We start from the raw sequence: 27,019 nt of genomic DNA, 5'->3' as shown, positions 1-27,019 counted from the left end.
TTTCTCACTCGCATGCCCCCTCCAGCTGCGACCAGCAACTCAAGAGCCCAGAGGTGAAAAACACCACCACTTGCTTTATGACTGACAGAGGATACAGGGAATAACTTACCAATAAGGGCCTTAGTCACGGACCCCGATTTTCCAGCTAAGAAATTGTCAGTTCATATAATAGTCCGAAGCTACTTGGCTTCCTGGTAGGAGATGTGAGTAAGTTGAATGTCGCAGCATTATTCAGCACGATGATTATCATGGGTTTACAGCTGTTTCTTGCACAAACCATATTACACACACTCGGCGTACTCTCTAGAATGAGAATATGAAACCTCCATCGCCTCCCATGTCCTCGTTTTCTGTTTCTGTAGTAATGTCAGTTGAAGCTGACATTCACTCTAAGTCCATATCTGATGTGTTCCAACTGATATCCTCACTCGCTTGTCCTGTCGGCTCTAAGCTTTAAATTTGGAAGATTTTCAATGGCTCTTGTTGGCAGGGAAAATGAACGAGGAGATGTAGAGAGAGGCTTGCTGTTGCAGCCAAATTTCAGTCACGTAGCTTGTCAATACTAATGAACACCCTCGAAGCAGATACTGTAAATGCTTGAAGGTGCAGTTGAGCCGTCTTTGAATTCGGACCCTTTGGCAGAACAGGCATCTTTCCGCTAAATACCGAAGGGCCAGTGTTTAGGCTGTGGGTATAGAGCACGTAGAGCTCATTTTATGAGTGTTGCGATATTAGAACGCACTGATTGCTGCTTAGAGTGTTACTTTGGTTTTATTCCTGAATCACAGAAATGAGATACAGTGGATTCTTCCAGTAGTTCCCCTCTGTTCTTTCGGCATCATAAAGCCTCATTAATATTGTGTAATTGTTAATAGCACCAGATCTAGAGTTAAATAGGCACGGGTTCGGGTATCGGTTCCAACCACTCAATTAACCTCGCGAAATCTGTTTCCTCGTCTGTATAATGGGGAGGATGCTAAAGTAAAATGAACCCCATATCGATTATTGCGAGGGATAAATGAGAAAATGTAAAGAAGCATAGCGCCTGGCACATAGAAAACATTTAAAAAATATATTAGGTATTGTTACCAGGCCGATGATTAAAATAATACCCCCTCAGGAAATAGTGGGAGCTTTCAGGATATTAAAAATTTTTTTAAATAATAATGAACACTGTGGAAAAGAAATAATTTGTTTCTCTTGCCTCTAGACTTGGAGGAAAGCCGTCACTTCCCTCTTCTTCCCTGTGTATAATAATTATTGTTACATGTTATAGCCTTGTGATTTTAAATATCTTATACTTATTGTTAGTCTTCGGACGTCCTGGAGGCAAATGTGAAGAAAAAAAGAAGAATCCGCTTTTAGTGAGTTCAAGCAAAAAATGACCCAAGTTTAATCATGGTACCTCTTATCAAAGGGAAAATGATATTAAATTAGGTGCTTAAAATCAGAGCATAAAAAATAAGCGAAGTACGTGGGCCCTCTTCATTGAGACTTGAGGTTGGAGTCCTAAGGAAATTCAATTTAAAGTACTTTACAGAGGAGCAGTTAGTAACCGCAACTGTCACAGACAGGCTGCATCTCTAATCAGCTTGTGACTTAGGGGCATTGACAAATATCACTTACGTAAAAGTAACCACAGTAGAGTAGGCCATCCACATGGCCTTGAAATGCTAGATTTTTCGTTTGGTTAGAAAAAGGCAACATCGTATTTCCTTGCAGGGTGAGAGCTCACTGGAGGCCGTTGCAGTGTATGTTACAAATGGTTGGGCTGTTAATAGGTCTTCTGGGGTAAGAGAGAAGTCCAAGTTGCCTTGAGTCTTTTTAGGAATATTATAACCTAATGTTTACATCTTCCTTTGTGGGTTTCCAAAAATTTCAGTATGTATTTTGAGTTTGAATCATGTAAATCTTCACCTTTAGTTATGAGTAGCATGTGGTTTGGGAAAAGTAGATAGCTCTGTATGTGAATTAAGACTGTCGATTCCCGTCATCCCAGGCCTGAGCTGGTGTGGACCCAAGACCACCCTGTTGGAGGGTGTGAGAGCCTACGTTTTGTCAGCTACCAGCTTCTGTCTCCAGGATCCCTCCCTGGTGGAATATGATTTTCTTCCCCAATAGCCCATGCGCACAGACAGCAGAATTTCGCACGCCCAGCTCTCCCTCTGCAAAGTCATCATTTGATCTATCCCAGGGAATAGAATATCATATTATCAGTTCATTAGCAGAGCGGTTAAGGCACAAGATCAACAGTTAGCCTTCACATTTTGTCTAAGAGAAATAATCTGTTTTGAAATGCTGGAACACCACCCAGCTTTGAATTGCTATGAAGCAGCTCAGTCTAAAACTGTTCATTTTTTTTCTTCTTTTGCCATAAACGAGCATCACAGAATCAAATCCATTGAGAAGAAACTACTTGCTCTGCCAACACAATTAGTTTTGTAAGAAGCCTCTGTCTTCAGATCGTTCTCCTCCAAAGTCCAAGTTGGATGGCGGTCGTTATTTTTTAATGAACGTTTTTAAGAGTCCCCTTTCTCCCAAGAGCCTCTAAGCAGATTTAGCAGGCTTAGAAGGCCTCTTCCCACAGGGTGACTTCATTGCCGTCCTAACCAGCAAATAAAAGTGACTTTTTGACGTCGAGGGTTCCTTTTTTAATTCTCGTAAAACCTGTCCGCCGGGGGGAGTTTTTCTTCAGGGTTGGGCTCTCCTCCCTCCAAAAACAGATGCCATCTTTTTCGTCAGCCAAAAGCCACAAAACCTGCCCGGCTATGAAAAGGAAGTCGTGGCGAAAACAAGTCTAGGATTTTCACCTTTCAGTGTAAAGAGCCAAACAATTCAGTGATCGTTACTCTTTTTTATAGTTTATTTGTACGTTCATTTCTTTGATTGCCCTTCGTTTCCTTGATAAGCGAAATTTAGTGGAAAAGCTGGTTCTAGTCCTTAGTGGATGGCTAGGACTGCCGATAAACATCATCATAGAGGGGATTGCACCTCTCCATTTTATGGGATACGGCAGCTTAGACCTTAAGAGTCATAATTGCTTGGCGCCTTTAGTGCTGGGGGCTCTGATTAAAAAGTCCTATTGAGCTCAGAGTCTTTTAACAGGAAGGCAGCTAATGTGATGGTTACAATTGAAATAGCACAGGCACAGACCCTGTAAGTACTTTCTTTTGTCCCTGTCTTCCTTGGAAAGAGTTTTCACACCTCTAATCAATGTTTCCTTTCACACAAGAGATTCTCCTCCTATATGTAAATACCAGTTGGACTGTGCTTGACCTCAGCTCTTCAGCCCTAATGTTGAAAACCAATAGACACAAAGGTAAAAACAGCTTGATTTAAAGTTAAGACTCTGGGCGCCTTTGGTTCCGCATGGATCGGGGATCGCTCTCTTGGAAGCAAAGAGCAGAAACAGCAATTCTTGCAAATGAGGTAGTACAAGATTAAAGGATTTCATGGGGACAGGGGGAACTTAACGTAATTCTTTAAAATAACGTTTTGTCCTCTTTTAAAACCCGATGGCTCCGGTTTCTAAGTTGATGGCGGAATTATCCAAAATCTTTTTACCAGGTAAATTTTGTTGGCCTTGGGTACATCAAAAATTAGCCTTGGGAACCGTGGAGGTAAAATCTGGCTGTGCTGTTTCATAGCTACCCCTTCCAAAAGCAGCTTCAAAATACAAGGGATTTGCAAGCCCTGAGATTTGCAGAACTGGACCTTTGTATAACTTGGTGTGGTTGATGTTTAGTTAGACCCTGAGCTGAACGCGTTGTGGCCAGCCATGGCCACCAGCATCAATATTCTTGGCTGATCTCCCATTATGTGCATTTTGGAGTTAAAGGTGAAATTCCATCTTTAACCCCCTTGTGGTTTTCTGAACAGTGATTGATGAACCAGATGTGATTCCCTGCAGACCTTTCAAAGGGTGGATGAAGGATGGAATTTCAGCCTTTTTTTTTTTTTTTAAACCAGGCCTTTTGCTTAATACAGCTTTTTAAATTAATGTCCTTTTTTGAATGCCAAGAAAACAAAGGGAATTTCTCAGAGTGCATGCAGCCTGACACAATAGGCCTTAATTGGTGTCAAGGAGATGTTACGATGAATGGGGAAATGCCCATTTAGCTGATAAGACTGAAAAGTGGAGCCTTGTTACGAGCTGTCATCTCAACGTGTATTTAAACTATAGCAAAACTGAAACATATTTGCCATATAGATCATAATGACTCCAAAGGAGCCATTATACTCTATTATGTAATTACATAATCAAAGCATGCATAGTAATCAGCTTTTGGAATTCAATGCTAATCAAACATACCTATAGTATGTGTTTAAGCTAAAATAGAGAGCGTTAATTTGCCATTAGTCAACTAAACAAGAATGTGTATACAGAATATTCATGAATAGCTTAATGTGGTGTCAGATGATATTTTTTTGTTTTGTATTCAGGGGAAATCAACAATTTTAATTGAAGAAAAAACCAGCACTGAGGAAGATTACTCTTTAGCTTGCCGTTCAAAAATTTGCCTCACCTTTTTTTAACTGATTATAAAAGGAGATTAGATTAAATTCGGTGTATTTTTCCTTCCAGAAGCTCAAGTGACACGACGCTAATTCTATTGTAGGAGATTCTTAATGAGATCCTGACCATCTCCATACGGTAGGATATATAGCGTTCTAGATGCTACCTGTAAAACAAAGCTTAAAAAAACAAAACAAACAAACAAACAAAAAAAAACCTTGAGCACCTATCACTTCTGTAATTAGAAACAAATCCATAAATGTTATTCAGAAATAGCCAAGAACAGAAATACCTTGGTGACCCGTTAGGAGATGTGGCCTCTGCTTTTGGCCGGGCCTCAGTATCTTCATCCATGAAATGAGAGCGTCGATCCCCCCCCCCCCCCCCCCCCTGTTCCTTTCAGTTCTGTTGACCTTTGATTTCATAAGCGTTCTGTGAAGAAGAAGGGGACACAAATGAAATGTTTTGGTCGATGTTGCAGTTATTTGTGGACTCGGTTTATTCGAACTCCAGGCTTATGAGCCGTGCAGTTCGCATTCGTAATTACTTTGACCAGGAGTAGCAGTCCTTGGAACAGACAATCGACATATTTCAACTTCACTGTTTGGGATAGCAGAACATGGACGGGGATCAAAAAGGTTAAGAGAAGCTTTGTAAACAGCAGACGGATTGAATGCTTTTGATTTTAAATAAATATTCAAGTATCCACAAAGGTTGAAGTATCACCTCTCTCTGAAATAAAGAATTATATTTATGTTGAAGTGGTCTTGCCCTTAACCTTGGTGCATGCTGATGGACTCCTCCTTTTGGACACTGGTTCTCACTGTCTCTCGTCTACACCTTGGATGACTGAAAACGTTCCTGTAATGTTTAAATGGGACTAAACTCTTTCATCAAGAGCCTTCGTGGCTTGAACTTCAAATAATTTATTTTCAAATTACTTTTACTGTAATTCTTATTAATTCAAATAGGTTTCTGATTTGATATAAAACGCTGTAAATGCAAGGAACAGTTTAATGAATTGAAAGATAGGATTGAGTCTTTTAAAGGAAATGTACAAAATATGCTGACAATAATTGCTTAGATAGAAATCAAATCTTAATGGCTTTGTTAATGATTTGTCGTGAACACTGTGTTTACGTTGACTTGGGGGAACATACGCATTTAGAAAGATTTTTTTTTCCTCTGGGTTTCAACAGAATCTTAATTTTCTTTTCCTGAAATGTACTCATTTCTAGTGCTAGCTCTCAGAAGCGTCCCAGGAATCACCAGGCCTCTGTTGGTGATGGTTTTGTTTGGGTAGAGGTAAGGGTTGGGCACATACTTTAACATGGTTATAAAAATGGGGATCTCATAGAAAGGAGAATGGAGGAAAGCCATTTGAAACTTTAAGACACAGAGGGCTCCAGATACCTGGGTGGCTCAGTCAGTTGAGCGTCCAACTTCGGCTCAGGTCATGATCTCGTGGTTCGTGAGTTCGAGCCCCGCGTTGGACTCTGTGCTGACAGCTCAAAGCCTAGAGCCTGCTTCAGATTCTGTGTCTCTCTCTGCCCCTCCCCTGCTCACGCTGTGTGTGTGTGTGTGTGTGTCTCTCTCTCTCTCTCTCTCAAAAATAAAATAAACATTGGAAAAAAAATTTTTTAAAGACACAGAGGGCTCACATACTAATAAAATATAAAGTTCTCATAAACAAGTTTTTTGACTCTTTGGAAAGTCTAAACTTAGATACCTCTTAGAGGAGAAGAATTCATAGTCCTGAGCCTTTAATTACTGCAAAATTTCCAGAACTGTGGTGGCTCCTTGAAGTTAACGGCTACGTTGATCATTGGCAGGATTTTTTTTTTTAAACAATCTGTATTTTTGGTTTGACTTTTGCCTATTTTGATAGACAACCTGACTGTGCTGATTTAATGTGAGGTTCAGTCTAACATATAGCAGAGTTGGGGGGATTAAAAAGGTTTCCCTGATACGATTTTGCTACTGAAGGAGTAGGTCAGGGGACTCTATTTGCTCTTTCTCTGGGCAAACTATCTTCCCACTTAAGAGTGCTCGGCGTTCCTCAGTGTCAGTAAGAGTTTACATAGTTGCCATAGTATAAACCAAATTCTGTTCTAACTATGACTTGCCCTTTTATTATAGACTTGACTGGAGAGACTCCCCTGGTGTAAATGAAGTGCTTTCTTGATCAACAGCCAGGCCGCGGGAGCGAGCTCTCGGTGCTGGCCAATGCCCACCATGCACCGGTAATAAAGGCATTCTCCAGGGGCAAAGTGTGCTGAGTGCTGAAAGAGAGAAGCGGTAGTAAACAAGGTGTTTTACATTCAGGACAGTTTCTCTCTCATCTTGAAGTGTGTAATTGTGTTCTGGGTAAATTATGGAAATAAAAAAAAATATATCAGAAGTTGCTCGTAGGGAAATAACCCTCTTTAAAAACAAGTAAATTTTCCAAGGTTGAGCCAGTAGAACCTTGGCAGCCGATCCCGATGTTGGCTGGCTAAAAACTACAAACCGTATGGGGCCAGAGAAGCTGACGGAACTGGGTTCAAACACCAGCTCCGACACTTAGCTGAATTACGCTAGGAGACTTGTTTGAATGTTTCTGGGTCTCAGGTTCTTAGTCTCTGACGTGGGGGTATTGAGAACTCCAGCAGTTTGAGAGGGAAACGTGTGCAGAGCGACCAGCAAAGTGCCTAGCACTGTGTAGACGTGTGCTCCCTTCCCCGTTTCTCATCTGGGCTTCTGGCTTTGAGATTTGCCCCGTCACCCCCTTCAGGTGGCCATATTGTGGATGGAGTAGAATCCAGTCAGTGCTAGTGTGTGGTGTAACGCCATTTAAATAGAGCTTCTAGCAAAACGAGGTTTCAGGAAAGAATCCATGAGTTAAGCCACTTGAATAAGGGATTGATAAGCCAACGGCACCCCCACCCTCCCTCCAGCCCTAACCAACCCTGCTGAAATGGTCTTTACTAATCAAAAAAATGTTTTTTCTTTTCTTAGACAATGTGCTTTGTCTGTCTTGTAAATAAATGTCCTAGCAACTTCTAGTTTACTACGGGAAACTTGCTCGTGAGTGAACAGGCTTCTCCGGTGCCAGTGTTGTGTTTTTAGAAATTGGGGGGGGGGGGGGTAGCAAATAGAGAAGTTATAGGGAATACTATTATTGGTATAAATTAAAATCCACTTTGATTCTGTCTCCTAAACCTCACCCGTGTACACGAATTAGCAGTCAAAAATGTCTATACATGTCAGACATTGTTCCGCCCTTAAAATAAATTACCTTGCTGTTAACACCCTTATTTAATGGCAACAGTATTTTGTACTTACTTGATTTCTTTTGCCCAGAACATGTGCTGTTTCTGCCCTGACAGTACATCTGCTAATTGAGTTTTAGAAAATCAGCAAGGTTTTTTTTTTTTTTAAGTGGATTATTTTAAGAAAGGCACCTATGTTGCCTGCGTGTACCCTTCTACTCCAGATCAAGTTGTGTTTTGCAACAACCTAATTGTCATGATATCTGTTTCAAGGGGAAATTTATCAAGTCACAGTGCACCCTTCTGTTTGGAAGAAATATCTGAGGCTGTGAGCAGAAATTATTTTTACATAAAGGCTTCAGGCAGTTAAGAGTACTGACATACATATATTCTCATCACTGCCATTCACTTTCTTTGCCTCAAATAAATAGGTCATTATTACCCCGTTGCGGCCATCTTACGGCACCTCAAAGTATGGAGTTCTATTTAATATAACTGCTGTCCAGCTGATCCGTATAATTTATTGGTGATTTTTGCAGTGACGTTCTTGGGCCACCGTCAGCCAAGGCGCTTTGATCTCTTTGAGCAAAATATTTCACTATCGCTTGTAATTTTTTAACATTAGTATTATGACCATGTTAACATAGCTAGGAACCGTCATTTTCGGAGACATTGGATTTTAGGTTGGCTTTAGCAGTTACAAAAAATAACACAGTAATGATGATGGTACCACCGTGGATTTGCAGAGCACATTCTCTGCCCGCACACACAAGGGCAAAAACTCTACCTGAATGATTTACTCAGTGACAACACAGTAAAGGGATCTGGTCTTACGTTACTTAACTCTGAGTAATAATTAAGAATGTTCAGGCTTTTTGGGGAGCCTGGGTGGCTCAGTCGGTTAAGCGACTGACTCTTGATTTCGGCTCAGGTCACTGTCTCATGGTTTGTGAGTTGGAGCCCCACGCCCCTCGCGGAGCCTGCTTGGGATTCTCTCTCTCCCTCTCTGCCCCCCCCCCTTTCTCAAATAAATAGATAAATAAAAGTTAAAAAAAAAAAAAAGAACGTTCAGACTTTTTAACAGACAAAACTCCTCTGATTCCGTTTTATGACCTTAATTGCTTAACACACAACATCATGGTCAACTTCTCTTTGTCCCCGTCTCCTGTGCAAATGTTTGAGAGCCTTAACGTGGATGTAGACGCTATTCAGAAAGCATATACTAGCATGCCGAGGAAAGACTGAAATTAAATGGTATAGTTAGTTCCACAGAAACTGTTTCATTAGGGTCCAGTGGAACTGCCACTGACTTTAATAAGTTCCAGTACCTACAAGGTAGTGGTGAGGAAGTGGAAGGCCTTGATTTATGTTGAGGGGATTAAGGCCTATCACCAGCTAGCCTTTCTTTAGGTTCCTCCTATAAAGTGAAGATTCTTATTTATGTTGGCAATAGATTTCTTTAGGTAGAGGAAATCTCTGCCCATGGCCCAGTAGACCCCAGTGGACCCCATTTGGTATTCTAACCTCCTCAAGGCAACTCCCATGACTTAAGACCGACACAGCTTTGGAATTGTGCGGTTTCACGTCTCCTTAATTTTCTTACTGGATTGGGTTACCCCGAGGAAATTAGCGTGTTGTCCTTTCTGTACATACTCTTTCCAGGGCCAATAAAGCCACCTTGAAAAGCTTGCTTGATTGGCAGGAATTCCCCTTTCCTTGTTCTTTTCTCAAATCTGGGACTACACCGCTCCCTCCAGCTGGCTTCTGAATTCCGTGTCTGTCCCAGTAATCCACAGAGGAAAAAAATAAGCGTTCCTTTGTGGTTTTGGTTTTGGTTTTTTTGATCACGTCTTCTTTTTGTTGTTACTCTATAACATTGTTCAGCCCACTAAGCTTTCAGTGCTGGATCAAGCTAGGGAATATTTACCCTCTCCGCTCACTGCCAGCCCTGGGGGCCTGCGTTCGCACACCTAGGTTAATTCGGTTTACTCCTCGAGCACCAAGAATTTTTGTTTTATCTGCGGCTCTAATAATTTTGTCCTTAACCCCTAGTCCTCTCCTTTCTAATCCTCTGTCAGAGGCTGGTCTGCTTCTAGGTGGATTTGGCTTAATGCCATCTCACACCCTTCTCACACTTCCTCGCTGTGTTCTGGCAAACAAGGATCCTTCAGCAGAAATACGATAGCAGGTGGATATCCTCCATTTACAACGATTGCATCTCTACTTATGCGCGCTCTCGCGCCCTCTCTCTCTCTCTTTTGCAATAGGATTTATTTTGACCTTTGTCTCTAAATGTGACAGAGTTGTTTTGGGGTTGTTGTTTTGTTTTGTTTTGTTTTGTATTTTGGCGGGAGGAGTGAATAAACCACCCTGATCTGTAATTACCTAGAGAGCTTGAGAGGAGGGAGTGTGAGCCTTGGTTCTTGCTCGCACACTACCCCCCAGCATGTGGAATTGCCTAATAAATGTTTGGATTTGACAACTACAGAAATGATGGTGATGAGGAGGGCAGCTCTCATTTATTCAGCTTTATAAGAAGCTAGACACAGTGCTAAACGCTTTATATTTATTACCTTTCTCAATCCTTCCAATGGCTCTGGGAGAGGGCTTTGAATTACTGTCCCCGTTTTGCAGATGAGACACTGGCTCGGGGACTTGAAATAATTTACTTGAGATCATCCAGCCAAAAAGCAATCTTCCCGACCGACCTTTGTACATACCCATTGCCCATTCTGCATTTTTTGTTCCGTAAGTGAAGATTAGGTATCCATCCCCCCCCCCCCCACATTGCAGCCTCTGAGAGGTTGGGACGGGGTCCCGTATTTCTATATCCTCTGCTATTCCAGGTGCAGAATTGGACATTCAACAGTTGCTTCATCTTTTGCTATTGAATTGAATTCTGCTCTCCTCCTACCCGTGCTGTGGATCCTATGGGACATTCATGAGGCACGCTGGCCACTGTCACTAATCTTAGAAGCAACAAACTAGAGCAGATCTGGAGAGAAGCCCGTGTCAGTGGATCTGTAACCCTTAACTTTTTGATGTGTTCTGAAAGAGATGTTCTGAGTGGCTAGATGGGCAAGCTGCAGAAGGGGCATGGTTTGGGACTGCCTGGGGCTTTCGGTGAGTCTGCAAGGTGTTAGTTTCCGAGAGCAGAGTAACAGACTGAACTCTAAGCTCTCCCAGGGTTTGATGGAGATTCCAGAGAGTCCTAGCTGGGTAGGTCCTCACTCCCACTCAGTAAACAACTGACCTGCCTACACCTTGGGAATGTCGACAGCCACTAACAAGAGAAAGTTATTTACTGAGCCCTCCTCCCCTACTTCTATTAAGTGGTCCCTTGAGTTTTCTGTGAGGCGACCAAAGAGCTTAGCTCAAGGGCGTGTGAGCTGAGGTTGAGTATATGTTTCTCCCCCACTCCATTTGTGACAGCTGCAGCTTCTTAGAGAAGTGAATTCTCTGACCTTTCCGTACCTCTCCAACACACTCCTTAACTGGTATAAGATAGCGGAAGCTGGAATGTTGAGAGTGCGTTGACTCCAGGCTTAGTTGCATTTGGCCCCTGGATCTCTCTGGGATGAGTGAGGGAGCCACACCAGTGTTGCTTCTGGAGTCCATTTTCTAACACACTTCTTGCTTCTCGTTTTAACTGAGCCATGAGCCAAATTTTAATCGATGGAAATTCTTTTCTCCTTTTTTTTTTTTTTAAAGGTGATGGACAGAATTTGTTTACGAAAGACGTGACAGTGATCGAGGGAGAAGTTGCGACCATCAGCTGCCAAGTCAATAAGAGTGACGACTCTGTGATCCAGCTGCTGAATCCCAACAGGCAGACCATTTATTTCAGGGACTTCAGGCGTAAGTTTCCATCTCAATAGTATTAGATGGCAACTTTTTTTTTCCTACATGTTGTCTTGATAAAGAGATTGCCAAGGCCTCCTTTTCTAAATTTAATGTTAGATGCTTAAAGTTTAGTCAATTCTTCAGAGGGAAGAAGAGACATGCAATCATAATCTTTCTACTTAATAGAAACCTTGAATGGTCCCTTTTAAAAGTAAAGCGGTCTTACTTTGCAATAGGAATTGATTGTAGTAATTCAAGGTGAATTGCAATTGAGTCCCGGACACAACAACTCAAATAGGGTAAGGCAAAGAAAATATAGCATTCTGAAGGGTAATCTGTTTGGTTTGAAGATTGAAGTTTCCAAGGCAATCTGTGCCTATGGAGACAAAACCAAACTCTCCTATCACCATAGCCTCTGGTAGATGGAGGTTACCATGTGCTGGAACCTTACCGAATATGATATCACAGAAGCTAATCATTGAAACTCAATTGTATATCCTAGAAATGGTTCAGATGGATGTCTGAGCTTAGCAAGACCAAGAGTCAGGTCTTTCAAAAAACTGCTCTTTGAGAACATCGGTACCTCATCAAAGCACACGTAGAGGAACGTCCCTTCCCATCTACTTGTCCCCCTCCTCCCCAACGCCCCAGAACATTCAGGAAGTGTGGGAAGAGTTGATAAACCCAAGGAGCATCTAAGAGGGTGAAGGAAGGTCGAAGGAGAGGAGCCAGTCATTCTTAAAGTGAATTTTGGTCATTATAAATGAATCTAGCCTTTGCCAAAATTAGTAGAAGGACTTTAAAGGTGAATGTTTGAAATGAATGAAAAGCCCACAAACGTTACTTTTGTGGTGACTCTGATTTCCTACTTTATCCTCCTCTGTTTGCTGTTGTGAAGCTGAAGCTGGAAAACTGCAGGCGGGGCCTGAGGCTTTGGGAGGCCCCGGGTCGCGGGCTTCGGGAAGCTTCACCTCCGACCATACCAGATACAAAGATGCATCCGAGTTAAATGCAAATGGGATCGTTTTGTTGTGAAATGTTTTTAAATTGCTTCCATGTTGTTTTTCAAATTACTAATAATGATTTTGGGGGGGTTTCATAATTTGGAAGCGCTCTTTTTCAAGGGGAGTTCATCCTAGTCCCTGGACGTCCAGAGGATCCTCACAGCCTGCCCTTCCTTCTGTTTTCATTCTGCCAAACTCCAGTGGAAAATCTGACACAATTTATGAGCACGTGCTAAAACTGACAGCAAGGAGCACATGTGCGCGTGCGTGGGTGTGGGCGCGTGCCCGCACGTCCGTGTGTTTGCGCGTGCTCTTACACCCACAGGCCCCATGTGTGTCACTTTCCTTTCGGACAAGGTTATTTGTCTACGTGCAGTTATCGTTGAAGCCCAAAACGGTAATTCAGGAAGCATGAAGAAGTACCCAACAGGTGCACAAAGACTTACTCGATTTTTCTACTCTGTAGCGGCCTTTCCAGTCACCTGACTTCCTCCTCCCCGAGGTAAGGAAAATGGATGGTCCGTCCGCTTCCTGCTAATCACTGCCTCTGTGTTTTGTCTCGCAGCTCTGAAGGACAGCAGGTTTCAGTTGCTGAATTTTTCTAGCAGTGAACTCAAAGTGTCACTGACAAATGTCTCGATTTCGGATGAAGGAAGATACTTTTGCCAGCTCTACACTGACCCTCCCCAGGAAAGTTACACCACAATCACAGTGCTGGGTAAGAGACGCGTGGGGCGCGTCCCGGGAAACCGAGTGGGGTGGCCCTTACTACCGATGGCTTCCAGCAACAAGGAAAAGGTTAATGGTTAATGTTGTTGCTGTTCAAGCCTGTTTTAGGAAGAATCACCACCCATCTTGCTGACTTTAAAAAATAGCCTCTTTTACCAAACACTCTAAGGAATGGCAATCAGCAGTCTTTATAGATTCCATGTGTTCTTGGGCTTGAACCCTCAAGCTTCAGAAGCAAAGATCAAGAGAATTTAGAGCCCTCCGATGAGTCACTCACCACATGAAATGTCGTTGCTTCTAACTACGGGGATTTTTTTTTTTTCTTCTGTTCAGGGAAGGAGGAGATGGGCTACCACATCTCTACCCCGTGGCAGAGCGCGGTTATAAAACCCGCTTAATGATTCTTTCTTCTGACTTACATCTCATTTAGTATTGTTGATCTCCTTATCTTTGGCTTTCCTCACTGCCTTGTGTATTGCTTATGCTCTAGATTATGCTGTAAAAATCATACCCCATGAACACACACTTTGCCACAAATTGCAACCGTTGGACATAAAAGAATTAAGAGTTTCTAGGGAGAGAAGGCTGATAATAAGCAAGGACTGCTGACAGGCTGCTAAGAACACCTCTAGTGAGTTGAATGTCTTCAGTTATGATCACCAGATTGTGATTTTCTGGAAATTCCCAGTAGTTATGTTTCCGTATTTATATTTTCATACAGTCAGCAGATATCCCTGTGTTGAAGATGGCCTGAGTTAGTCACCTTTTTTAGACAAAGCTGTATACCAGGGCATAATACCAGCTGATGTGGATTTTTGAAACTGAGTTTTCAAGGACGTTTGCTCTAACATGAGGCAAGATCTCTGATTTACACCTTCAGAAAGATCATGAATCAAAGTCTATTTGAGGCGGCAGAGTGCAGGTTTTCGGTGTAATGATATGAAGATTAGAAAGATAAACATGAAGGACGTTTTTGCTTGGTGTGTGTGAACATATATGTATTTATGGATTTACGCGTGGAGCTGCTGCCCCGTTACTTTGTTTAAACAGCCGTAGAAGGGAAAATACATTTTTTTTTTTTAATCCATTAAACTAAAACATGTTCCTAGCACTTACATACATGTTCTCGGTAAGAGGAACACTGATTTCAGGATGTCACGTTTCATGTCAGGTCATGCAGTTTCTAACGTGGTCTGTGTTTAACGGTAGATGGCTTTAACGGCTTTCAGAGGTACGTGTCTGTCTTTAATTCTAGCCTTAACCCATATGAGACCTGTAGAAATAAGCATGGAAGGATGACTGTTTTGGTATCGTGCAAAATCACATACATGCACTTGAAGTTTTCTGTCCACCTCATTGTTCAGAAGTATTTGAAAACACTGTTGGCTTTTTGGAGTAAGTCATTGGCTGCACAGACTCCAAACTGACCATCCGCCCATCGACCCGTCATCGTTTCTGGCCTTTCCACAAGAGTAACAGCAACAGAAGGGAATGAACTTGCAGCATTTTGAGTTTTCAGGATATTTTTCTACGTATACCTTTAAACACGACTATCTCACAGAGAGAAATGATAATAACAGAGGCTAGCCATCTTGCCCCCCTCACAAAGCACACGGGTAGGAATCTAGAATCACAGACCTTGAAACAGACCCCACTGTTCTGGCTCACATCCTTTGTGCCTTCTAGCCTAGGTTGTTCTTAATAAAATCCCAAATGCTGCCGTTTCAAGATTTTTCCCCAAAGGTGCACATCTTTTGTTTTCAGAAGCATAGCTGGCCACAGGCAAGCAGTGACTGCCTGTCAGTTTCCAGTATCTGGTACATTTGTTCTCAGACCCACTAGATCGGCCCCGTTTGACTGAATATGCCCAGTGGTTGGGAGTCAGCACACCGGCACTAGACTTTTGAGAGGCATTTATGCCTATAATCCTTCTGGAGGTCTGATTATTCTAGAGGTAATAGGTTCCTGCTTATATTGTGTGGAAGCATTAACTTAAACATACTTGAAAGTAACACTAGTCGATGCTCTCGCTGCAGATATTATGTGTTCATTTAATATTCTTACCATTGAATTGACTGTAGGATTCTTTGACGGAGTGAAATTGTTGTCATCAGTGTTTGAGTCTTTCATATTCCAAAATCTGACAATTTTCACTGGTACTCCTCTATTCAAACCTTTTTTCTAAGGTTTAGAATTTTCAGATATTCGAATGAATGAAGAGTGATCTATTAGCGTCTTTGTTTCTATCCATGCTTCTCTGAAAAGGACTCCATAGAGGTACTCACACGGCTGTCTACCTTCTCGTTGAGTGGAAGACACTGCTTTTAGTGCATGTGCCTATTAGTTGTTGGAAGCATTCAGGAAAACCTTCAGCATAATTCTAAGAGCTCAGAGGTGGTTATTTGTTGGTTACTATGATGCATATTTATGTTATCCGTGTAAAAACTGAAAACCCTCCAATGATACTCTGCATGCATTTGGGTGCCTTGTAGGATATCCACTCACTTCTTACACTTGTGTGACTTGGTTCCTTTCGTAGTACAGGACTCTCTTTATACCAGTATTCAGGGAAACAGTGGCCCGAGAAATAGAATACGCCGCTTTAAGATAACTATAGTTACTGATAATAGTAGCTAATATTATTACAGTCCTGTCCTTTTAAGATTAGTGTTCACTCTTAAGATTCCAGGAACAGAAGAACCTAATTATTTAAAAGGGTTTGGGAGTGAGATTTCACATACTGATCAGCTTTAAGACTCCTCTTTTGTTGTAATTAACGTGTGACTCATCTTGATATTGCGGATTTTTTTTTTAATGTTGTAGGCGTTGATGTTTATAATGAGCACTCTTATAGATTTGAGGTTAGCTAAGAAGAACCTTGACATTTCTTTGCTATTTTCTAGTATTTCCCTTCTGTGATTTTCATTCAGGTTTTAATCTGTATGCACCTCCTTACATACATCTTTGGTTATTTTCATTAATGGCTGCAGGCAGTTTTTACTAAATGTGTCTGTTTAGCAGAGCGTGTATAAGTGTATTCTCTGGTTAGTAGCAGTTTTAATTCATTTTTCGTATAAATGGATTTTTATACTTTACTAACCACTTTTGTATTAGAGTAGACGTTATGGAGTTAAAGGGAGAACAGGGGACAATTAACAGACCAAAATAAACTTTAAGTTTTTCTTGCCCTGCACCATTTTTTCAGAAACCCTTAAATTGCCTCATTTATATTTTCCAAAGCTTTCTTGCTTTTGAAAAAAAAAAAAATCAGAGAGAAGTCACCTCTATTACTGATATCAATAAACCATTAGGACTCACACGATCATATTTGATTTTATGTTTGTAAACCACACGACTCCCACTGTACTTGACTGTTTTCTTCTTCTCATATTCGTAAAGTCAGAAATCCTGGCCACAGTCTTAAGAACATTGTGGACTTGGAAAAAAAAAATCGCTCCACTCTCTCAGGATGCCCTTCTCCACACTAAACGAGTCCTTTATTCTTCTGCACTGGTCCTGTTGTCCCAGACTTGGGAAATTTTCCATATGTGTACCTTAGCCACAAAGTGAGGTGACGTTAGCTCTTCAGGAAGATAACCCTAGGAGACAGCGCTGCATCACCCTGAAGGGTTAGGGAACTTCACGGTATATCTGCTGCGGAAGAGGAAGAGTTAGCAGGGACCATGTCAAACACTAGTAATCCAGATGAGGGTCTCTTTGCTGCCGGTCAGACTCTCAACCTCCAAAGAAAATCTAAGAGGCACTGGTAAGTATTCCTCTGGCCTCATTTATACCTGACCTTTACCAGCTCCTTCTTTTGAACCAGCAGACATTACTGGTAATGTGGAAAGAGCACGCCATCGTCTCCATGACCATCTCCATCTTGCAGAGAGAATACCGCTGAAGAACACCTAGTGACGGTTAGGAGAAGCCTGTGATGAGGGGAGCTAAAGCCGTCTTCAGGCTCAGCATGAACAAGGAGAGCGTGGAGGAAAGATACTCAGGAACACACAGAAAGCAAATACCCGACAAAGCCTGTGTTGGAGGCTGGGTGTCATTGAGACTTGACAGCAGTACGTGCCGCAGCCTTTTTAACTACTCCTGGGTCTCTTCCCATCAAGATCCCCAGGTTACCACAGAGCGAGCCTTAAGGGTTTCCTCCACAAAGTTGTGCACACAAGCTGGAATGCAGCTGACTCCATTCTGTAGTAACTTCTAGGAAAGAGAACGCTATCTATCTGCCCTCTTTGTCATGGCCAAAGAGAACCGCTTTCCTTGAGTCTCCGCTACTCAGTTTGAATTTCCTTAAACTGAGGAATATCTCTTCAGTTACGTTTCTCATTGGGAATCATCGCGTACGGCAACATCAGAAATCACTTTTAGTTTTGTCTGAACCTTGACAAGAATTCTCATTCGACTTTGATTCCTCCATCTGTAGGGGGACATTCCCACGTCTTTTACTCTTTGGCGTTTTATCTTAGCGCCTCTTACTTTTGTTCCCCCTAGCTCACCGAGATCTTATTTTCTCTAGGCTTGGGCAGCCTTCTCCTCTGACATTTGCTCTAACAATAGCATTTTGTTTCAATATCCCTATGATACTGCACTTAGAATTGGATAGTATTTGTTGGTCCTAAACATCCAGTCTCTCTGTGTATTCTCTATCAACCATCTAGGTGCGTGATGAAAATCCATAACTGTCCTGATTGTCATCTGGCAAGAATATCTCTGTTAAGGAAATAGCTAGCTGAAGTCGTCCCATTTACTTTTGTAACTGGTTTTCTGTGTCTCTTAAAATGCTGGCAGATGTGCAATTCCAAATTGGATGTTAGACTCTCTCTCTTTCTGCTTATTATTTATTTATTTATTTATGTATTTATTTATTTATTTATTAACGTAAGCAAGGGTAGTTTTTGGCCACGTTTAACTACCCACTTGGGCCATATCACTTGGGCAACACATCTAGTTGAGCAAATGTGTTCTTTTCCTTTTACACGGGGAACAAAGAAGAGGCCTGGTTTTGCTCTAATAGTTACCCCTCTACACACACCCCCTACACACTGTCTTGCTGAGAAACATACGCAACATGTCTGTTTCCTTTTCTGTCGTTCTCGGTAGGAATTTTAAGGGCTTCAGTTCAGTGTAAAAGTCTTCCCGTACACAGAATTTTACATTGGGCTGGAACAGTTGGAAATCCCAAATACGTGGTTTAATCCCATAATTTATTGAAGCGGTATCAGAGATTTATTATTCAACTTGATCATCGGGATGGCATGTTTATACATATTTAATTTCTTGTTTCTCTTCTGAGTTGAGAAACTTATTAATCATAAGTCTCAGAACTGTCTTTGCTTATTCATGGTGGTCAGGGCACATAGTCTTAGATTCACTCTCCTGAATTCAGTATTCTTACTGATTTTTATTTCAAGAAGCTCAGTCTTGAGGTAAGGTTGCACCTTATGCAAAGTTTCACTGCCAACTCAGCTCCATACAAGATAACGTACTTTCTTCACCATCCCCATCATCTTACATACTCTGGATTTGATAGTCAGCAGTGTAGCCCCAAAATATTTTATCCTGACCATCTTATTCCATATGCTCTAGTGTGTTTTAAAAAGAGTGTCTTTAATTCTGATGTATAAAGTTGACTTGTAAGCACTTAATAGTCTTGTTCACCTCTGCTGTCTAAAATCTGGAGCATGAGATTTCAGAACGTGGGAAAATGACATGGGAAAATGCAAATTAACTGGCATTTCCTATATTACTGCATCTTCATAGCCAGTGGTTTTTTACCATGCCATCCATTGGAGGTCATGATTGCATTCTGGTGCTCTATGAATATTTTTAACTGAATGCAACTGGTTCCGAGGCACAACTTTTCTACGTATATTTATGGTGAGTGATTGTTTTAAGGGACTCCAGGTCTTTAATTCCAAAGCTGGTTGTCTTTGGAATCTTTTATATGAAGATTGAAATCCAAGGGTTCAGTTCAAGGAGAAGCAGTCCTTTCACATCCTTCCAGATAAGGATGATAATTTCAATAGAGTTTACTCATCTTACGTTTGTATCTACTTCCTGTTCAATTTTCTAATAACCTATTGACAGCTCATCTGATACCTACATTGTTACAGCTTGGTCATTGAAAAGTTAGGGGAATGGGAGAATGGGCATTTTTTATAAGGTGACTTTAGGAGAGAAATTCTAAACTCACAACTCGTGCATGATATGATTCACCTTGTTTGATAATGGCTTTGTACTTCTTTTTTCCCCTCTGGTAGTGGTTTGTTTTAAATTCCCATCAGGAACGTCCGTTATTTGTCTCCTCTTTTTGATAGCAGTGGTGCTAGTTTCTAATGAAAAGAAGGCCATGTGCAGAAATGGATTCTGTGTTTAAAAAGCGCACATGTTTAATTTGTAGTCCCACCACGCAATCTGATGATCGATATCCAGAAAGACACCGCAGTGGAAGGCGAGGAGATCGAAGTCAACTGCACCGCCATGGCCAGCAAACCAGCCACGACTATCAGGTGGTTCAAAGGGAACAAGGAGCTAAAAGGTGAGGCGCGGGCTGCCCCTGTTAGTGGGCACCTGATTCCTGCAAGGGCATCTACCTTTGTGGAAATGCAAGATAAATGCAAAATGTGCCCCTAAAACAAAAATATCCATATAAGTGTGGTTTATAATCAATTGCTAAATGCATCTGAAGCCAAAGCCTAAGGGCACTTTATTGAATCTAATGCATATCCTCCTTATGTGGTTTGAGGGTTTGTGGTGATACGTGTTCCTGGATATTTACTCCAACGCTCAGAAAGAACTAGACTTATACACCAGAACTCTTTAGACCGGGAAGAGGTGTTAGAGGGGTCACTGAACTCAGGTTCTCATTTACCCTGTGACCCAGGGTGGGTCAGAACCCCAATTTCTCATGTTACACATTAAAAAAAAAAAAAAACAGTCTAACAGCCTTCATGCTGAACTCCAGGTCATTCTAACATGCCTTACCGCACTGTCCGCTCACGGACCATGTGCTTTCCTGCAGGGACGGCTCTGCCAAGTGGACTAAGAATTTTATCTTCACTGTGAATCTGCAGGCCCCCCTTCTCTCATGGCACCTGTGCTTCAGTTGCCCGTTTCACCAGCCCGTTCTTTTGCCAAGTTCCCAGTTTGTGACAGCAGCACAGGCAGATCCTGCAAACATCTGCCACCTTCGTCATCGCCGTGGCCACAGCCCGTCCCCTATTTGACCCTTAGGTGTCAGTCATCCTGAGTTGTAGGTACATGTCGGCATTCTTATCCCTTTCCAAGTAGTCCCCGAGGGCTAACCTCCTCTGGTCATTGGACAGAAATGCTAGCTGTGTGCCGCAGTTTCTGCTAAAATGGGGGTATTAATATTACAGATTTGATGGGATTCTTAGGAAGATGAAATGAGTGAATGTTTGTAAAGCTTGTAGCTGGTATCTGGGGCAAGGTAAGTGCTCTGTATGTGCTTGTTAAATAAATCAGGAGTGCCAGGAAGAAAAGAATAAGCCCTTTTAGAAAGGGGATATAAAAATCTATATCTAGAAAGAGATAAATCTATATATAACGGCTTAAGTTTCAAAAAGCTTGCTCTGTTTTAATCTCCTATTTCCTAGGTATGGTTTTGGAAGGAAGGAGTTTCTCATTTCCCCTCTGCTTTTCTAAGTGAATTGAGCCATTAAATGTGTACCAATAAATACAAAACATTAAAAGAAAGTTAATGGTGCGCTATGTCCCGGGGAGTGCTGAGTTCAGGAAAGGGGCCACGTTGGCCTATTCATCCCATCCGGAAGCCTCCTCCCTCCTTTTCTGGGTGTTCTTGGACATGTCTCCCATCTGGCCCGAAGCCTGTATCTGACTTTGCTCTACCCACCGCCACTACATTTTCTGTGGTCTTCCAAAAGTCTCAGAGTTGAAACATTTCAATTACAATTTCAATTATGTAAATCCATTTAGTTACTTTCCCTCCTAATTGTTGCTGATGGGGTGGGCAGAGGGGCTTGTTTATATCTCTATTCCTGATTGAATTACTTAGGAGATTTGGATGATGTCCTGGAATTTTTAAACCGCATGACAGCCTACTAGACGTTTCAAGTTCAGATGGTTGTAGGGGTGAAAAGCGCTTCTCTTTTCCTCCTCCAAAACGCCGTCAGCAGTCAGATGGCACGGTGGTTCAACTTTCAGCTGCCTTTTGGTGGGAGGTTTTAAGCTAGAAGACGCAAATGTAATACAGTTAAATTAAAATAGTATATATTATGTGGGGTTGCAATACATCTTACCTACTTATGCTGCAAGGTTGAAAAGTAGGAAGTTATCATTTTATCCGTGATCTACCCACAGCTTACCCTGCCCCAGGTGACTTCCATCACCTTTGTTAAAATGGCGATGGTGGGGCAGGCGAGCAGTGGGGAATATATAAAATCAGGGTGATAGAAATTCACTCGACTGAGGTCTCGGTGTATCCTGTGTCCCCCAGGCAAATCGGAGGTGGAGGAGTGGTCAGACATGTACACTGTGACGAGCCAGCTGATGCTGAAGGTTCACAAGGAGGATGATGGGGTCCCAGTGATCTGCCAGGTAGAGCACCCTGCCGTGACCGGAAACTTGCAGACGCAGCGGTACCTGGAAGTACAGTGTGAGTACCTGCCAGTGCGCTCGGGGCTGCCTTAACCAGGTACCAGAGACGGCGTGCCTTATAAGCAGCGGTGATTTCTCTCTCACAGCCCTGGAGGCCGGAAAGTCCAAGGTGAAGGCCAACCAGCATGGTTCTGTTCAGGAGAAGGCCCTTTTCCTGGCTCTCAGCCACCGCCTTCTCGCTGCGTCCTCGTGGGGCGGAAGCGGCTAGAGCCGTCTCTGGGGGCTGCTTTCCAAGGTCCGAGGGCACCGATCCCGAGCGTGAGGCTCCACCCTCAGGACCTGAGCGCGCACGCGCGTCCCAAAGGCCCCGCCTCCTCCGAGCCTCAACAGCCGGCATTGCGACTTCGACAGACGGATTTGGGGAGGGCGGGACACACAGGTTCAGACCGCAGCGGTACCCGAGTATTTTCTACCGAGAACGCAGAGGAGCAGTTGCCTAGAAACATTTCAGAAGCCATTTATTGAATACATATGTTTTATATAGTGTAGAGTTTATATCTTGTTGTCTTAGTAGTAAAATAATCAAAGGATTATTTTCCTGAAACGCTGCCATATTATCGAGTGCCAGTGAGGATTTTCAAAATACTGCGTTTAACCCAAATGCAAAACTTTAAGATGATCCCAATCTGTTCTACCACATGACTTAATTAATTGCCTTTTGTGAATATTGACTGTAATCATTCCTTTGTGAACTTTACAACCTAAGGTGATCCCTCCCACTTTCTTGGCCCCATCAGAAGTACTGAATTTTCTTTTTTTTTTTTTTTTTATAGAGGGGCTTTTATTCCCATTCTGCATCAGCATGTCGTTTTACATTGCACATTCTCTTCCTTTTTCAGCTTAAAGTGTAGCAATGAGTTTAAAAGTGGAACTCTTTGAGATCAGTGCCACCATCTCAGTAGCTTCATCAATAGCAGCTAGATCGTGGTGAGTGGGGTTGTCTCCTCACTGTGCCCGATGAACTAAGGATGCTCCCCTTGTTTTCTCTCTGGACTCTTCCGCTCGCCAAAATGTTTTCTGCACAAAACCATCCTTGCAGCAAAGTTGCGACCAAGTAGCCAACTTCTCACTTTTTTTTTTTTTTTTTTAATCAGGGAGCTTTTGTAACTGAGAGGCCTGTGAAAAACTTGCAGGTGATATGTGAATGTACATCGTGGAAATGCTGTAAGAGTTTGGTTGGAAATGGAGTGACGGGGGGGGGGGGGGGGGGGGGGTCTGATAGACGCAAAGCATTACCACCTGTGAATCCGTCCGTTCGTTTGCTAGAGCCACTCTAATAAATTACCGCAAACTTGGTGGCTTAGAACAACAAATCTATTTTCTCATGGTTCTAGAGGGCAGGTGTCTAAAATCGAACGGTTGACAGGGCCACACTCCCTCAGAAGGCTCCAGGAGAAAAGGCTTCCTTGTCTTTTCTGGTTTCTGGGGGCCCCAATATTCCCTGATCTGTGGCTGCCTCTTTCCAGTCTCTTGCATTGCCTCGGCACAGCCTTCTCTTCTCTGGATGTCTCTTGTAAGGACACTTGCTGTGGGAGTTAGTGCCCACCCTGCTAATCCAGAATGGTCCCATCTCACGATCCTGAACTTGATTACATCCGCAAAGACCTCTTTTTCCAAGTAAGGTCTCATTCGCAGGCTCCGGGGTTAGGACCTGGGCCTATCTTTTGGGGGCCACCATTCAGCCCACTAGGGTCTCCATCACACGTTTGAATTGCCCGAGCCAAACAGGGGCAGGGAAAAGGTATAAAAAGTTGCTCCTAAGACACCGATCTCGTTCTCAACCTTTTCCTGCTCTGTGAGTTGGGCTCAATTTAACATTACATAATGCAGGTTTTTCTTGTTAATTCATCTCATCTCCTTCATTATGTAGCTTCATTATGGGCATCATGCTTATAATTTTCATATCACTAAAACTATTGTGGTGTAATGTCCCTATAATGGGAAAACAGAAATGATCAGATATTATCTAAATTGGCAGATAGTAGATTTCTTGTGACTTTGTTAATATGTAATTCATTTAAGCAAACTTAATATCCATTAACTTTCCTTGTAGGGGCCCATTAGCTTTAATAATACATTAACTCCTTTGTGAAACCTGACTAGAAGTTCACCCAGTCCCCACCCCTAAACTCTTTCCGGGTCCCCACAGTGTCTTTGTCTTCCGTGTCCTGTAGATTCAAGAGAGGTTTGTCCTTCTTGGAAAAGGAATAGAGCTTCCTCTCTGAATCCATTTGACTGACTTAAGTCTTACAGAGTACTGCGGGCCCTCCACCAGAGGGAAGTGACCAGTGCCTTCCAAAAACGAAGACACACCTGTCTATCACTTGTGAATTCTAACATGGCACCCTCGTATAGGAGGCTGGGTTTATTATTATTATTATTATTATTATCCAAAGTGAACCACACAGGCATTTTACTGTTGATACTTCCCTTTACAAAACGTATATAAAGTGAAAGGCTTTTTGCGTAAAAGAAGGTTGAGAGTTATCAACCATTATATTGATCTGAATGGGAATTTAGAGTCTGGTTTGGCATCTTAAATAAGACTCTGTGCTCAAGAAAGTCACCTGACAGTTCACTACCCTCCATTCCTGGAGCATTACTGACTACTTGGCAGAGTCAGCTAGGAATTCCTTAAGTAACTCCATCAAACACGACTGGAATTCTCTACCTCATTTCCTACCAGCTTTCCTCTCTTGAACACCAGCAGCTGTACGATAACGCAAAAGCCTCCTGCCTCAAATGCCTAAGGCACTCAGTCATTGGGCGCTAAAGCTCTGTCAGTCATTGGCCAACACTTGGTGGTTTAACCCCATCTCTCTCTGCAGACAGGCAGCCCCGTGTCTTGATGGCAGTGAGAAAAGAAGAGATACTTAAGTACATGAGATTCAGCAGCCAGTCTGCATGCATGTGGAATTATTTGAGATCTTCTATGAGGAGTTACATTAGACCCTCACTTTTTAATCAGCCCAAACCCTTAAAGTCAGCAGCTCTTAACCTTCTTAAAAGCCCTTTAAAGGTCCCATAAACCTTGGGGCATCTGGGAAGCCCAGTAGGTTAAGTGACCAACTTCAGCTCAGGTCATGATCTCATGGTCCGTGAGCTTGAGCCCCACGTCAGGCTCTGTGCTGACAGCTCAGAGCCTGGAGCCTGCTTCGGATTCTCTGTCTCCCTCTCTCTCTGCCCCTCCCCCCTCTCAAAAATAAATAAACATTAAAATAATAAATAAATAAATAAATACAAATACAAATCCCGTAGACCTGGAAAAGGGGAACAAAATTACATATTCACCACGTTTTGCTTACAATTTAAGGAGTCCATTTATCCTAAAGACTTATCCTAACTTCATTGATTCAAGGACCAGTTTTCTTCCCATATCCACAGGTCATCTGTGCCTTTACATCATTTAGAATTTGTCTTTAAGGGGCAACTGCGTGGCTCAGTTGGTTAAGCGTCTGACTTTGGCTCAGATCATGATCTCACTGTTTGTGAATGCCAGCCCTGCGTCAGGCTGTGCGCTGACTGCTCAGAGCCTGCTTCAGGTACTCTGTCCCTCTCGCTCTTTGCCCCTCCCATGCACTCGCTCGCTCTCTCTCTAAAAAATAAATAAGCATTTAAAAATTAATAAAAAAATGGGATGCCTGGGTGGCTCAGTCGGTTGAGCATCCGACTTTGGCTCAAGTCATGATCTCCCAGTTCGTGGGTTCAAGTCCTGCATCAGGCTCTGTGCTGACAGCTCAGAGCCTGGAGCCTGCTTCAGCTTCTGTGTCTCCCTCGCTCTCTGCCCCTCCCTTGCTCATGCTCTTTCTCTCTCTGTCTCTCAAAAATAAATAAATGTTAAATTAAAAAAAAAGAAAAAATAAATAAATAATAACAATAATAATAATAATAAAAATAAAGAATTTGCCTTTAAGTCACTCTATCACTTTTCCCTAACAAAGACCTGTGTAAAAATATCTATCAAGTTAGGATTTTTATTTGCTATATGTATTTTGTTTAATAAACATCACAGCAAATATATAGCTATTATTTTTTAATGTCCTTTTCTTTGCTACCTAAAACAATCCCTGATGATAACAGTTATAAGCATTAGGTTATTACCATTAAATACTGAGCTTGTCCGTGAACCTCAGATTAAGCATTGCTGTTTTCTGGGTAAATAGGACTGCTTGCTGGGGAAATGTGACCTAATGGAGTTGGTATTAAATATACACACTTGGTTCAGTCCTGACCCATTTTGTTACATGAAGCCTTATGGAAGCCTTTTCTACCTCATCAAAGACAAATGGGTATTAGTCAGGATATGAACAGGGTTAAATGGCAGGTAATGGATTTGAATTCTGTATAAATTATGTTCTTTTAAGAAATTACTCTTAGGGGCGCCTGGGTGGCTCAGTTGGTTAAGCATCCGACTTCGGCTCAGGTCATGATCTCGCAGTCCGTGGGTTCGAGCCCCGCGTCGAGCATTGTGCTGACAGCTCAGAGCCTGGAGCCTGCTTCGGATTCTGTGTCTCCCTCTCTCTCTGACCCTCACCCGTTCATGCTCTCTCTCTGTCTCAAAAATAAATAAACGTTAAAAAAAACAAAGAAATTACTTTTAAAAAAGGAAATAATGAACACCTACATTGTATGTCACTAGATAGCTTACCCTAAATATGGTGGGGAAAGGAGGAGGGGTGAGATAGAGTGCTACCATATTGTACAGAAGACCAGGCTCGAGCTGCAACTTGGAATCGCTTTCGTCTTGTGGATTTAAGTCCTAATTAATTGAACACAGAATCTTGCAGTGTTTGTTTGTTAGGACCCTTATTTGTGGTACCAGGAGAAATTGGTGTGCCCAATTATGTGAAAAATCAGCCAGATGTGTATGCTGTCATACTTTTAATAATCTTTAAGTTTGTGGTGAGTACAGATATTAATTGTGTAGTATGCATTGAAGTGATTAACATCAATGTAATTTATCATCTGGAGATTTCTGAACATAAATAAATGAGTTGTTTTGTTCAGCAAGGTGTTGACCCCTT

The 27,019-nt window shown here is 42.2% G+C and overlaps 1 protein-coding gene across 5 annotated transcripts in view; it reads left to right on the top strand.

Moving 5' to 3' along the window:
* Positions 1-27,019, top strand: part of CADM1 (cell adhesion molecule 1) — a 327,569-nt gene that overhangs the window by 251,162 nt on the left and 49,388 nt on the right. For all 5 annotated transcript variants that reach the window (XM_030331905.1, XM_030331904.1, XM_030331903.1 and 2 more), the window contains exons 2-5: positions 11,479-11,625; positions 13,180-13,332; positions 19,759-19,896; positions 21,835-21,993. In XM_030331905.1, the coding sequence (XP_030187765.1) occupies positions 11,479-11,625; positions 13,180-13,332; positions 19,759-19,896; positions 21,835-21,993 (597 nt within the window). The remainder of the gene's footprint in view (positions 1-11,478; positions 11,626-13,179; positions 13,333-19,758; positions 19,897-21,834; positions 21,994-27,019) is intronic.

The sequence above is a fragment of the Lynx canadensis genome, chromosome D1, assembly GCF_007474595.2.
Source record: "Lynx canadensis isolate LIC74 chromosome D1, mLynCan4.pri.v2, whole genome shotgun sequence".
In the NCBI taxonomy this organism is placed as follows: Eukaryota; Metazoa; Chordata; class Mammalia; order Carnivora; family Felidae; genus Lynx; species Lynx canadensis.
This window is presented reverse-complemented; position numbering and strand designations above follow the sequence as displayed.